This window comes from Ixodes scapularis, unplaced genomic scaffold (genome assembly GCF_016920785.2).
Source record: "Ixodes scapularis isolate PalLabHiFi unplaced genomic scaffold, ASM1692078v2 PGA_scaffold0__279_contigs__length_252992795, whole genome shotgun sequence".
NCBI lineage: Eukaryota > Metazoa > Arthropoda > Arachnida > Ixodida > Ixodidae > Ixodes > Ixodes scapularis.
In genome coordinates, this window is record NW_024609835.1 from 651,335 (window position 1) to 666,215 (window position 14,881).

Genomic DNA, 14,881 nt, shown 5'->3' on the forward strand with positions numbered 1-14,881 from the left:
GCAAATTCGGTTTCCGCGCACGCGCAGTGCCCACACCTGGTGTGGGCAAACGTGGGTTTGTTTGTAAACAGATTGCCGGTCTATAGGGCCGGTTCGTATAAATTCTGAAGCGCCTTGCACCAAACAGATTTTTTTATCTTTTTAAATTTATTGTAAAATAGAGCAATCAAATGTAACGAGATACCTAAGCCTGGCAAAGTATCTCAATACAAGCGACACATTGTAAATGTATTTTGCTACTGAGATACCAAAACACATCTCCGGCCTTGGGACTTAACGCATACCTTCTATAGCACACATTTGGTGCCAATGAATTTGTTTTTCTCGGCAGGAAAAACAAGGTAAAACCCAAAACGGTCACAAGCACGGGCAATGACGTCGCGTGCGAGCCATGAATGGGGCAAATCCTGCACTGCTTGTCTCCCCTGGGATCCTCGGGGTTTCGCTGCTCAATTCTCCTAGGCGACACCACTTCACGTGCTTGTTTACCAAGATAAAATAATCACAGTTCAGCAGTTGTGCTAAAGGTTGTATTTGTGTGAAACCTCATTATTGTTGAGGTCATTGTTTGAGGCCGAGTGTTGTGTGTACGCAGTAAAAGATTGGGACATAGCTATAGTGTATGTAGAGTGGAAAAGAGACAGCTGAACACTGAATACATTATTGTAAGGAGCTTCACCCTGCAGTTGCCCAAAGTGGCACCATTCTAATAAAGACATGGGAATTTAAAGGCACTGCAGTGACGTAAAAATAGACGTAGGGAAAGCAGAGGTAACCAAACACAGGATATCGGACTGGTGGCATAAGCGGAGGTAAGAACGAAGTTTTGTTATTTTCTTTCAGGTAGGGCAAACAGGCACTGCCAGATTCTTTATGAATAATCAATAAGACTTTAGTTAGTTTTTCTAATTTTTTTTGGAAACCAGATTGTATTTTCAAGCAAAACTAGAAATACAAAATCCTAAGTCCTAAAAAGCTGAGGAAAACAATGAAAATTTTAAATAAATTCAGATTCACACCTGTCACAGTAGATTGAGCAGAGAATCCCTGGTTGTTGTCGTTCAGTGCTCTGCCCAGTTTCTTGAAACCTCTTGGTTGCAATTGCAGATGAGCTTGTTGGAAGATCTTCATTGAGTTGTGGGTTGTGCAGCAAAACGGTTGAGCCTCAGGCCGGGACCCAGGACTTTGTCCCAGTCAATCCTCGCTTGGAAACATGGAGCTGGCCGATCGAGCTCGACAGCAGCCCTTTTCAAATGCTTCTCAATGCAAGCTTTTTTCGATTACCCTCCAATGGAAGCCATTCCAAACATTACTACTTTACTTTTTTACTCCACATTGTTTTAGGTCTTATGTGGTTCTCTTTTGTCGCACGCCCTGCGTATGCTTTCTGGCGCTTCTTGCTTTCTTTCAGTTCCCATCATCACAGGCTCCACCGTCACACAGATTGTAATTTTCACCTATAGAGATTGTGTTTAGCAGCAATAGGGGATTCTTCACTATTCTGTATTTATTCCGAATTTAATTAAAAATTGGTTAATTGTTCAGATAGAAGCTTTGGCTTGGTGGCGCAGGCCGTCGCCCAATTAAATTGGTTCACTCGTATCCGTCCATGAAAAAGGACATCAAAACATGCAGCTGACTTGAAGGGCTACAAAAAAGATTTTAATCATTTTTAAACAAGTGTAAATACAGCTATACTATTAGAAAGTTGCTCTGCTAACACTCTTCTTTTTTCTGGCCGTTCGAATACGATTGTGTTGTGCAAAAGCCAATTGAGAAATGGGCTTAATGAAACTTGCACACAATAACGTGCCTATTCATGTGATATACCATTTTCTTTTTCTCATTTTAAATATTAACCATGTTGAATTAACCGAAGACTGGTTACAGACAGATGGCGGCGCCCTGAGACCGGACTTGCAAACGTGTATATCCTCTTGATTTTTGGTGCTGTGGTGAGCAATGTCTTGGGGGATGATATCTGCGTAGGCAAAGTATCTCATACCTTTGTGTCAGTGCGATGCAACAGCTTTTGCTGCACGGGATGTAGTTCGACGAAGCGATTTTTACGGTTAGAGTGACCAAAGAGCTCTTAGGGTTGCTTTCGGGGCGTGTCATATTTGGGATTACGTAACCGTCAGAATTATCTCGGTTCAAAAGTTTTTCTCCTAACAAATCACAAACTTGTTCTTTTTGCTCATCTGGAGCGGGCAATTACCATTCCCTTTTTCAGATTGTGAGTTGCCTCAGCTGGTTGGTTCAGCAAGAGTCTACAGCAGGCCATATTGACATAGCCCAACCAGTGGCGGATCCAAGGGGGGGGCGGTGGGGGCGATCGCCCCCCCCAAACGCCTCGCCATTTTTTTTTTTTTTTTTTTTTTTTTGCGGAGCCATTGCTTTTCCCATTTTTTGTCTTTTTGCTCGCTTTTGAAGCACATCCCTTGGTACGCCAAAAAGTGTGGCGGCAACGCGAAGGGAGTGACGCTGTTGCTTCACTTTCAAGAGCATTCGTAGTGTTACTTATGCGCCATGAAGCCCCTGTTGTCTTTCTTTTGTACGTTTTGATCCTCCTAGACACCGAGAGGAAAATATGACTCAGGAACAACCAGGAAACTGGTACATTATTGACACACGCGTCATACAATGCCACATTGTCGCGTTTTGTCTCGCGCGTATCCCGTTACGTGAATAATTATTTCCGTAAAACAAAGCACGCTGAACACTCAAATTTGGTCTGCATGCAGCGAATAAAACTTAGGAATGAAATTAAATTATACCTTTGTAGAAAGTCCGTGCCAACCGGGGCGTACTTCTCGAAGCGAAATCTCGCGCGGAATTATGCACCTCTTTGACGGGCGGTCAACTCGGCAATCTCAAATCGGCATTTCTTTTTCTCCGGAAAGGACTTGCCAAAGGCAGTCATTTATGGCTCACGCAAAGTGAACAGGCTAAGGCACGTCTCAGTGAAGCTTGAAACTTGTGTCTAGGTGTTAGCTGGCACTAAACAAAAACTTTCGTTGGGTGCCTTCACTCCAACTGTCGCATTTTGCCCCGCGTCTCATTTGGCCCATCTTACCCTACTTCACTTTGGACAAACGCGATCTATTAGTTTTGGAGCTTCCCCCACACGAGTGTTCGTGCGGTCGAGGTGTTTTTTGACATATCAGTAGTAGTAACCAGGCATTGTGCGCAGCTTTTATCGGCGCCCAGCATGCTCGGGCTCACAAGCGCTTAGCTTCGAAAGCATAGACCAGGGGTGGCCAAACCGCGGCTCGCGAGCCGCATGCGGCTCTTTGCTGGTCCAAGTGCGGCTCGCGGATCCCTCGTATAAGGGACCCCCCCCCCCCCCCCCCCCCCCCCCGCCCCTTTCCGCGTTTCCCCAGGAAAAAAAGAAGAGGTTTCAGGCAGAATACAGTATGGCCCTCGGTTTGGCTACTTTATTGCGTATAAGTGCACAAGGCTGTACTATCGTTCTGCCTTGTGCACTCTTACGTAGTCACACTCTAAACAAAATTTAAACTTGCACCCCCCCCCCCCCCCCCCCTTCCCGCGGCTCTTGGAAGTTTCGTGGTTTCGTTTGCGGCTCTTAGGCCGGGTCAGCCTGGCCACCCCTGGCATAGACTGTAAAAAGTAACCGTCAAATTCACGGCGCTATACGCTAATAAAAACTACAAGTACGCCGTGAAGAGGAATTATCTGAAATGCACCGTAAACGAGCAAAAAAACCGAGAGAGAAACGCAAAACTTCATGGAGCAAGAAAACAGAAAGAAAAGACGCGCTTCGCTAATTGGTCACCACGCTTGACCTTTCGGAAGCTGCGGGAACCCAGAGAGTCTCCTCTCGCCCCTTCACCTCCTTTCTTCGTCCACGCCAGCCGCGCCAACGCAGAACGTAACTGCCTTAACTGAAAAAAGAAAAAAAAAGAGAACTAAGAGCAAACAGTAGAGCAACAATGCGACGAGCTAGAAGCATAAACAAAAGAAAGGAACGTTGGTTGGGACAACGCGGAAAGAAGTGGAAAAAGCTGACGTTCAGTTCATTTTCCCGCCTTCCCACCCGTCTCCGCGCCATTTTGTCCTCGTTCGTTTGTGGCATTCCCGGATTTTTGTGCACCTGAAAATGTGGAGCGGAAGGCAACTGGATACTCGAGGCAGGTATTTCACTATCAACCTGCTGCTTGATTGGCAAGGATAGTGTAATGGTGGCATAAATACAACACTCTAAAAGATGTTTACTTGCAGAATTTGTAGTTTCTGTTCAAGCACGCTTGATGGTTGTGCAATTCGATGAGCACGTTTTCAGCTCTCGAATTCTTCAGTGTGTGGACGAAGGATGCTGTCGCCAGTTTGTTACGTAGGATGCTCTCAGGTGTCATATTTTGAGAAGACATAGGCATTGGTACGCCTAAGGGAAGTTTGGTTTGTTTCGAGGAGTTTGGAAAGCTTTCAGTGCACTTCGCCACGGGAGGCACTCACTTGATCGAATGACGTTTTAGCGAACGCCCACGTTTCATCGAACGACACTTTAGCGAATACTCGGACGCCGCGAAGCGGCGTTTTCGGGTGGGCCAAATGAGTTCATATTTTTGTAATGAGTTGCCGCAGACTGTCGCCGCGAAGCGGCGTAAAGCGCAGCGCGACGGATGGGTTAACGCGCGCCCCCGTTATTCGCTAAAACGACCATTCGCTCAAATGTCGCCGTTCTCTAAAATGTCATTCGCTCTTGTGATATGGACCCGCGCATTTACGAGTGACGGGTTTCTTGGGCGACGGCGCATCGCCTGCAGGCCCGCTTCAAGTTGAGGACTCTTCGGCTCGGTCCACTAGTGCGGATTCTAATGAAGACGGTGCTGTTAACGTGATGCAATCCCCTAATGATAACTACGACGTGTTAATGTCTCTGTCTGCAGGAGAAAAAAGGAAAACCGTAAAATACGACCTTGTTTTTTCTTTTTTCTTTTTATCTGAAGTTTAACGGAACGCTTCTTATGCCGATATCAACAGTTCAAAAAACCACTTATAAATTTCAACGTCGGCGTTTCTTGTACAAACAATACATGTTCGGCCAACTTGCTGAAAGCCTTCAAAACGTGCTTGGTTCAGCCGAGGCTCATAACATCATTGAGTTCATAACATCACTATACAATGATGTTATGAACCTGAATACTACCACCTTTCTCGCCGTTTAAATTGCACCGTAAAAATAACGGCGCGCTGTAATTTTTTTTTTTTTTTTACCGCAAATTTGAAGGCCGACCGTAGATTTCTACGGTCCCCGTTTAAATTTATCGTAAACCAGATTTACAGTGCACCGTTATTTTTACTGTACAAGTTTGGCAGCATCAGCTGCCTGGTATTAGACCGTAAATTTTACGGTCAAATTTACAGTCAGGACGCTACAGTGTAGCGTCCTGATTGTGTGTAGCGTCCTGACTGGTGCCCCATACGAGCAGGCACTTGTGGCGTGCACGTGAATAGAGCTTTGGTAGGCTTGCAATTGCACGTGATTTTCCGCACGAGCAGAGACATTGCGTTGGCCAGATGCCCAGCTTTCTGAGGCTATGCAGTCAAAAGTACGGGAGCGTGTGCTTTGGTGTGCATAGCCACAGAAAGTTCAAAGAGTTCATCCCCGACAGGTAAACCGATACAAAAGCTCTCAAGATCTATATTATGTTATCAGAGTTTAGTAAAAACGATGACTTCACAAAAAATATAAACACTCCCCCCCCCCCCCCCCCCCCCGTTTAACGCCGAGGAACCGCCCCCCCCAAAATGGAGGTCTGGATCCGCCCCTGAGCCCAACTGAACTAGTGAAGATGGCAGTACCGGAACCTTTGACTGATTCCACAGTTGAAATGTAAGTATGGTTATTTCTCAAATCTTTCTGGGTTGCTTTTGCATCAGGTCCCTGGCTGAGCTTGTATTCCTGGGAAATTAAGTATGACCTGCTTTGAAGAAACCAACTCCTAGCCTTGCACTTTGGATCCGCTTGAAACTACCAAGTGCTGGGGAAAAGCCCATTTTCTGCTTGGCATTATGCTTGACTATGGTTCCCCTGTTCAATAATTTAATGCTTCTGTGTTGGTTTCGTTTGCATTGGCTACATGGAAAGGAGATATAAAGATATTTCAGTGTTGGCTCCCAAGAAACATCTTCCATTTACTTTCAAAGTCTGTTTGATGTGTAATGTGGTTATTTTACTGGAATCAGTTCATTAATTAACAGGGTGTCTACCAACCGGGAATTGTCAGGGAATTTTAAGACACCTGGAAAAGTCTGGGAATTGTCAGGGAAATTTCTAAAAAGATTGCAGAGTCGGGGAATTTATTCCATGCTCTCCCGCTTACGCTAGAAGCGGCAGGCACGGGCAGGCATAGCCACGAGCGCAGTCAAGTGCGGCATCGCGACCCCCTAGGCGCGATGCGACCCGCCCAATTTTCCACGCGCTGCGCTTCACACGAGAGCATGTGCGAAACCGGCGACTTGTCGTTGTTTTAGTACACTCTAAAGCCACTAAATAAGCTACACTTTAGGGTAGCAACGCTAAAGTAGGGCGGCTAAAGAGTTCCTCGCAGTTACTAGTGGAGCAGAGTAGCGGCGGCAATTGTATTTAGTTTGTGACTCTAGTCAGGTGGTGTTGCTCTAGTACGAGGAGAAACAGTTACTCTTGCCGATACTAGGTGGTGCGAGTCACCACCCAGGTGAAAATGTTGCAAGTGGAACCACTTGAAGAGGTCCCACTTGAAGTGGTTTATCGAACAGGCACCACTTGGCAAGTGGAACCACTTCAAATGGGACCGCTTCAAGTGGGACTGCTTCAAGGGGGACCGCTTCAAGTGGTCCCACATCAAGTGGGACCACTTCAAGTGGTCCCACTTGATGTGGGACCACTTGAAGTGGTCTCATTTGGTGTGGGACTACTTTAAGCGGTCCCACTTCAAATGAGACCAGCTGTGTTTTCTGTAAAAGACTTCATAATCATGGTCAAATATGTAAATCCATATTTTATTTCACACCTTTGATTAGCAAATACAAAAGGAAATGCGTCCTGAGAGTCTAACTGAGCCTTGAAGTATTAACATTATATCAGTTTACTTTTTTTTTTTTTTTTTTTCATATTACATTAAGCACACGGGTCAAGAAGTCATTCTCGATTAACTTAACATGGCCCCACTTTTTCTAGTACAAAACGACGTATGCTTCATAAAGAAAATCTACATGCTTGGGAAAAAATTAAGTTACCTTATTTAAAAGCAAAATTGGATTGAAAAAAGTTTCAAACAGTCGGTATAGGCCACAGATATCACAAAATACACTTTAAATGAAAAATAATTTAATTAGAGCAATATGTACGGGGCGAGGTCCATTTTAGTTTGATTTCATCTGTAGCCACTATTCGAAGGAAAATGTCAGACTAATAGTAACCCTTTTTGCAGTCTCCCATTTGTTTGGAAGGAGAAAGACTCCTCAGCTGTTTACGTAATCTTTGTAGTGTCTAGTCCCATGAACGACACGTCTTTCTAGAGAGTATTATCTGTGCGACATTCTTCAAATGGTGGCTACTTTTGACAGTGACTATTTGACGAATTGATGCAAACTAAAATCAGTCTCGAACCGTAAATATTACTTCAATTCAGTTGCTTTCTCTCCAATAATAACTTTTGACATATATGTCCTATCCAGACGGTTTAAAAAGTTTTTTTTTGGCATTGCAGTGACTTCTGAAGATGAAGTAAATTTAATGTACACATACAAAGAATACACCAAAAGAAGTATATACATCTGAAATTCCTCTTTGCTAAGACAGCATTAACAAACAAAACTTCAACAATGGTAGCGTCAAGAATCACAGAGTGAATATAATTAAACTATCTAAAGTAGGATATAAAAACAAAATCCTGTCTACCTTCATTCACGAAAATGAACAAAAGACACTAACTGTCACATTATTAAAACCAAGAGCTGTTCACTAAACAATGCATCTACATGGAAACACTTCAAATAAACATATCAAATCAGGAGACATCAAACTGGTAATTGGGATAGAATAATGCTTGCAGGATAGGTACAGTCTGGGAAAAAAGTTTCCACACTACGGGAGCTGTGGCCGATTTACATTGCTGCACCCTCCGATGACTCGGCACCTGGCGTTGAGACCGGTGCTTGGCTCTGTGCATTCTTCCATACTCGCAGGGATGCCGATTTCCTCGCTTGCGGCTCCCGTGCCTCGATTGTTGGTAAAATGCCGCGTGGCGCTGCTGCTACATCCTTTACTGTTTATCAGTTCAGGTAAGGAAACATTAAATGTAAAAATAAAGTTTATCATAATAAGCAATAACATTCAGACGGCGTCCAGGAAGGCATGCTCTCACTGGCAATGGATACTAGTTGGGTTGAGTGAAAAGAGCTGGCGAAAAAGGCACGCCACCGTAAAAGCTGGTAAGATCTGCGAATCCTTCCTCCGCTGATTCACGGGCACCTCTTACCACTGCTGCTTCTGAAGCAGCATCATGTGACAGGTTGTCAACAATCGGAGCGCGGGAGTTGCAGACGAGGAAACCGGCATCCCTGCAAGCATCGCAGGATGCGCATGCGCTAAGCGCCGGTCTCGACGCCAGGTGCCGAGTCATGAGAGGGCGCAGCAATGCAAATCTGCCACAGCTCCTGTGGTCCGGAAACTTTTGTTTCCAACTGTACATGCCAAAGAAAAGCGGCGTAATACACATTTTTTTCACATATGGCAGAATTAAAAAAAAAGGTGTTCTAGGTTTAACTGATATGTGCAGGGGTAAACCTTCAATATTCCCATTTATCTCTATCCTTGTTCATATTGCATCTTCCGTAGAGACCCCCTAACTAGGCATGGGCGAACAGTGCTCTGAACTGAAAGGTTTGCATTTTTTGTAGCTCTTACAGCACAATTGCATTCCTACTCCTAAAGGCTGGTTCACACTCTTGCAACTGAGTACGACCGAGAGAGACAAGACCGGTTTTAATCCTCTTGCAACTTCTTAGTACCAGCTCCGCAGCAGCGCGCCTGGTCCTAAGAAGTCGCAAGAGGATTAAAAACCGGTCTTGTCTCTCTCAGTCGTACTCGGTTGCAAGAGTGTGAACGAGTCTTAACTCACAAAAAGCTGTTTTAAATCCCCGCCTCTGCTCAATTCACATGTCCAAACGCCTCATGCTCTTGCGCACATCTTGGATTTTTTGCGACAGAATAGTTGACATGTTCTTGAGGGCGTGTGTCACAGATATTCCTGTTCGGGATCCCCAGTATGTCACTGTCTCTGCAAGACAGCAGAAAGCAAAGTGTATTATGCACAGATCACACATACAAAAAATATGTGCAAACTTACCAATCACCAGGGCCACTTTTTCAGGGGTCATCTCCTTCCTTGCAGTGGCACCAGACTTGTAATAGTCTTTTGGGGCTAATTTACCCCCATAGGTTCGCTCGGACAGCCCCTGACGACCCCAAATTGCTTGTGATATGTCCTTTGCTACTAGCGCTGGCTTCGTCTGTCCCAAGGCTTTCTTTGCTTGCTTGCTGTCAACCGTCAGGCCCCTTTTCAAGTGGAACTACAGAAGTAGTAGAAACATCATTTAGAAGCGACCTTGAATACATGTTAATTATGTGCTTACCCTGCCACCACCGACGTCAGTAAAAGGAGCATGACCCGCAGCCTGAGGGTCATCCACTGAGGAGAGGCCAAGATTTCATAAGTTAGCCAAAATATTGAAAAGAGCACTAAAACAACACTGGTGCCTAGTCAACTTGGCTACTTTACCTGTGGCTGATGGGGATCCCGAGGTGGCTCTTTGGAAGCTCCTGGGCTGGTCATCTGTTGGGAGGATACTTGGGGGATCCCTTGGGGGCGAATCTAGCTGCTCAGTGTTGGGCACTTCTGGGGGTCCTCTGGCCAAGCTTGCTGGAAGATTGGGAGGTGTTGCTCGTGCTCTCTGCACACTTGCCTCCGGGACGTGTCGATGTGGTATGCAGCCTGAAACATATGTGTCCCTCAAGTATTGAACTTTAAATGTAACACTGGGTAAAGTTGTGGATAGGTTATCCATTGTAAGTCATTTTCTTATCAATACTTTTGCAAGTTGAGTCAAGAATGCTCAGCATATCATAGCATACATGTACTGGACAGGCCTAAGAATTCTGTGTGAGCAACAGGCCAATTATGACATATAAAACATGACTGTCACATTAGACTGCTGCACTATAAATTATTGCCCAAATTTACCACTGTTTAATCTTGGAATCCATGGATCTTCTTGCTGGGAATCTATAAACAAAAACAAAAGTATGACCTACAGGCTACAATCCATCATAGTTAATACATATTACCAAATACTCTTACAACTTTACTAAAGCTACAAAATACTCAGGTCATAACATTAATTGCAGATAACTCAAAACGGCCAGCAAGATCCATATTCTTTATTCTTTATTCAGGGAACTCCTGCAGCGCCTAGAAGGCATTATTGCAGGGGGCGAATAATAACGAAAAGAACATATCAACATTTGCAGCACAAACTATACATTCCTGTAAAGCGTTCCAGTCCTTGACCGTCCTCACAAAAAACGAATTTTTGCAGAGCTCCGTCCTAGTACAGTATTCGCGTATCTTGTGCACATGATCATTACGTTTGGAAAAATAATTTGGTTTTAAGAGGTATGATGAGCTATTAATACCAGTAGCTTCATGATAAATGTTGTATAAAAATTTCAACCGTAAATTTTTTCGCCGAAGATTCAATGACGCCCATCCTAGTGATTGTTTCATGTTAGTTACACTAGAAAAACGGTCGTACTGGCCCAGGACGAAGCGTGCGGCACGATTTTGTATTTTTTCCAAGCCATCAATGCGATTTTTTTTGGAAGGGTCCCACACAGTGCATGCGTAATCTAGAAGTGGCCTTACATAGGCAAGATATGCTAGTTCTTTTATTTTTTGTGTAGCGTTTTTTAGGTTTCTTTGGACAAAGCCCAGTGCGCGACCCGCCCTCATAATGACATCATCAATTTGCGAATCCCACGTGCAGTCGGATGACAAAATGACTCCGAGGTATTTTACTTTATTCTCATTCGTTACTAGCTCATTGCTTAAATAATACTGTGTGTCAAATTTATTTTTTTTACGTGTGAAGCTAACATGAACACATTTCTTTACGTTAAGTTGCATCCCCCATTCACCGCACCATTGTTCTATTCGATCTAGGTCAGCCTGCAGTTGTCCGGAACCCTCCCCGTTCTTTATACGCGTATACACAGCGCAATCATCAGCAAATAATCTCAGCTGGGAAGTTACATTGACATGAATATCATTGATAAATATTAAGAATAACAATGGCCCCAGAACCGACCCCTGTGGTACACCAGACGTAACTTCAACAAAATGAGACGCCTCGCCGTTTAAAATTACACATTGCTGACGCGAACTCAGGTATGACTGAATCCATTTTAGTGTGGTAATATCTATGCTCAAACAATTCAATTTGTGAAGTAAGAACGAGTGCGACACTGTGTCAAACGCTTTCCTATAATCAAGAAAAACACAATCAGTCTGTTCACCCTTATCTACGGACATGACAAGATCATGATAGAGCTCGGTTAGTTGCGTGACACAAGAATAACCTCTCCTAAATCCATGTTGTGAATCTATGAAAAAATTATGGTAACTAAGATGTTGCATTATCTGGCTGTACAAAATGTGCTCAAGTAGTTTGCAACAAATTGATGTTAAAGAAATCGGCCTGTAATTTGTAACATCTTTTTTGGGTCCCTTCTTGTGTATTGGTATTACATGAGCTACTTTCCAATCATTCGGTAATGACCCCTCAAGCAAAGACTGGTTGAAGATTATAAAAAGATATGGGGCAATGGCGTGAGCACAGCGCTTCAGAACCCTAGGCGAAATTTGATCAGGGCCAATCGCTTTAGTTTCGTCTAAATTTTTTAGTAGCTTTAGGACTCCCTCGACACCAACCTCAACTGGAGGCATATCATCGTATCTGTTTGTAAGCGTTACTGGCGTTATATTGTTCGCAGGCAAAAATACCGATTGAAAATATTCATTAAAGATGCAAGCTTTTTGACGGGCATCTGTAATTAGTTCGTTATTTACTAATAGGTCAGGTATTCCCATCTGGTCATTTCCGCAACGTTTCATAAACTTCCAGAACTGTTTATTGTTATTTTTCATTCCGTCTTCGAGCCGCTGTAGGTAATCGCCTTTTGCTTTCCTCACGGTGACTTTGTACTTTGTCGTCAGTTCTTTCAGTTTCCCATGGTTTACTGCTGACTTTTTCTTTTTGTACCGTGCGTAAGCACGCTTTCGTTTTTTTGTTAATCGTAGAACACTTCCGTTGATCCATGGTTTGGCTCTATTTTTTAATTTGGATGCATCAATACATGGTATGTATTTCTCCGTTAGCTTTATCACTCTCTGCCTGAACAGTAACCACGTGTTGTGCACATCTGTTTCTTCGGCATATGTACACACTGGTGCCCTAATAATTAAGGCTGACAATGGGAAGCAGACTGACTTTTGAAAGATGGGGCCATTTAGATGTTACTTTCTTTACCTTCATACTAAGGAGCGTTTTTCTGTGCTGAAACCTGTAGGTGAAAATGGCAAAAATTCCCACTGGCAAGAGATTTTTTAGCCAACACCTCACATCTAGTAGTTTATAAAAAAAATATATTTTATCAGTTCAGTTCTGTTTAAGTTAATAAAAACATGTCAGTATAAGCTCATGGACTCCTTACCTGGACGAACTGCCTGCACTTCTGGCAGCTGAATAGGCCTTCTTGACTCCAGTTTCTCCTCAACTGAACAAATGAAAAACACTGTCTTAGTTTGGAAACCTCTATTGTAATGCAAACCAACATGAAAACCTTAAACCTCAGGGAAAAAAATAATATTTCGATTAAACATTATACACCAATTTCAACCAAGCAAATCATTGAAAATTGCACCTATATATTTAAAGGGCAACTCCGCTCAATTCCGCAATTCCGAAGATTTGGGGATAATGATTGATTTCGAATTAACAAGCCCTAGTAAAACACACTACATCGTTTGCTCCGCGAAAAATGGGATATATATTTTAAATCTGATTTTAAACACGAGCGGAAATCGAAACCGAAACTTCGGCTCCGCCCGGCAACATTGGCCTAGGGTCGCCAAGTACATGGCCATCACGTGATACGAGATGTCACGTGATCCTCGGCCCAACGACGGGCGGGATTGGGGCGGGCGTGTGGCAGGCGCGAGTGTCGTCTGCACCGCACTCTTCGCCACGTTTTGGTGCCTACGGCATTCGACGTCTGCACAACTGCGGCATAAGTGTGCGCGCACGTGGTGTCCGTAGTGTGGACGAAACTCCGAGAGACAATCACGATCGGTGAGACGACGACGGCGGTTGTGACGCGGAAGACGGCGGTAACGGCGGGACCACGGCGGGCGGCCGGACGGCTCCCAAGAAACGCGCTGCGCAGGCGCGTTACGCCAATCACGTAGACACTGCTGAGTGCCGAGAGGCAACGTTGCTGACGTCATGCGCTACGCTCGCCCGGAGAAGTGAAAACAAGCAAAAGGGGGCCATGTAGATGGCGTTTAGCTCAATGTTGGCTCCGCCCATGCCGTAGCCTTGACTGCGCTGTTGGTTGCGCCTGAATTCGCCCGCTCAAGTCAGCCGATTTCGGCAACTTGGCGAGTTGCAAAGTTTGCCGGACCGTTTAAGAAACATTTAGACAGAACTGCGTCGTAAGATTTCATGTGTGGTCTTCCTAGGCGATACTGAAGAGGACTGCATTGTTTTTTCAAAACCAAAAATGAAGCGGAGTTGCCCTTTAAGGAGAGATTAGTTCAGAAATGTGACAGCTCATCAAATGCATAGGATGCCAACGTCAAAAAAGTAAGCCATCAAAAAGAGATTAAGTATTCTCTGTATGTATGAAACAACACGGGCATGCAGTCTCCAAAAATACACTGAATAGAACCACAGGCTTCTATGCAAACAGCTGAATGAAGACATACTTACTGGCTGTCAGCTTGCTAGCGATAGTCCCATTCATAGATTCTATGATGTTGGTGAGTTGGGCCTTCTCTTTGATGGCTTCCTCACAGCGGTGGCGCCAGTACCTCGCCTCGCTTCTGGCACGCTTCAGCTCTGACGCAGAAACGACATAGTCATCACTGTCGCTGTCCGATTCAGTTGCAGGACGACGTCGTTTTGTAGAGACCTGGGCAGTAAAAAAATTTAGACCATTGTGCACACAAAGTATCAAAATCTTGTGTTAAATGCATATTTATGGACCACATACCCGGACGGCACAGGCGGCTTCATTTTTTTTCCTAGAGTTTTCCAGATGCTCTTGAAGGATGCTCTGATAGGCAGAGCTCTTAGATGCCAACTGGTGCACTTTCTGCTTTTTCTTCTCCTGTAAAAAGTTACGACAGTCCTGAAAGACTATGAAGTTGCACTAAGTACAAATGAGTGCTACATACCTGTTTGGATGTTTGCTTCTGAGAAGCAGGTGCCTCATGCTCACTTCCTTCTCCAGTTTCAAGATCTGAAGGGTGGATTACGGCCTTGCGCACCCTTCTGGATGCCCTCTTCGCTTGCAGTTCTTCTTCGGAATCTGTGTTACAACAAAAAAAAATTACTTAAAATAGTACATCAAATATTTATACAACAGAGTTTGGCACTCATTAGGTCGCAATTTTGAGATATATGAATGTAAGAACTTTGATATCCAATGCTACCCGTAATGTCTTTTGATTAGTAATTGTTATCTCTATATACTGCGCGAGTATGAATAAGTTGTCATCTAGTCGTCTATCGGTGCTGTTGCCAGCAAAAATGA

At 44.2% G+C, this 14,881-nt stretch overlaps 1 protein-coding gene across 4 annotated transcripts in view; it reads left to right on the plus strand.

Moving 5' to 3' along the window:
- Nucleotides 1-14,881, plus strand: part of LOC115318596 — a 56,100-nt gene that overhangs the window by 6,365 nt on the left and 34,854 nt on the right. For all 4 annotated transcript variants that reach the window (XM_040223271.2, XM_040223272.2, XM_040223273.2 and 1 more), the window contains exons 2-3: nt 2,234-2,292; nt 5,796-5,857. In XM_040223271.2, coding sequence (XP_040079205.1) covers nt 5,817-5,857 — 41 coding nt within the window. In that variant the 5' untranslated portion in view covers nt 2,234-2,292; nt 5,796-5,816. The remainder of the gene's footprint in view (nt 1-2,233; nt 2,293-5,795; nt 5,858-14,881) is intronic.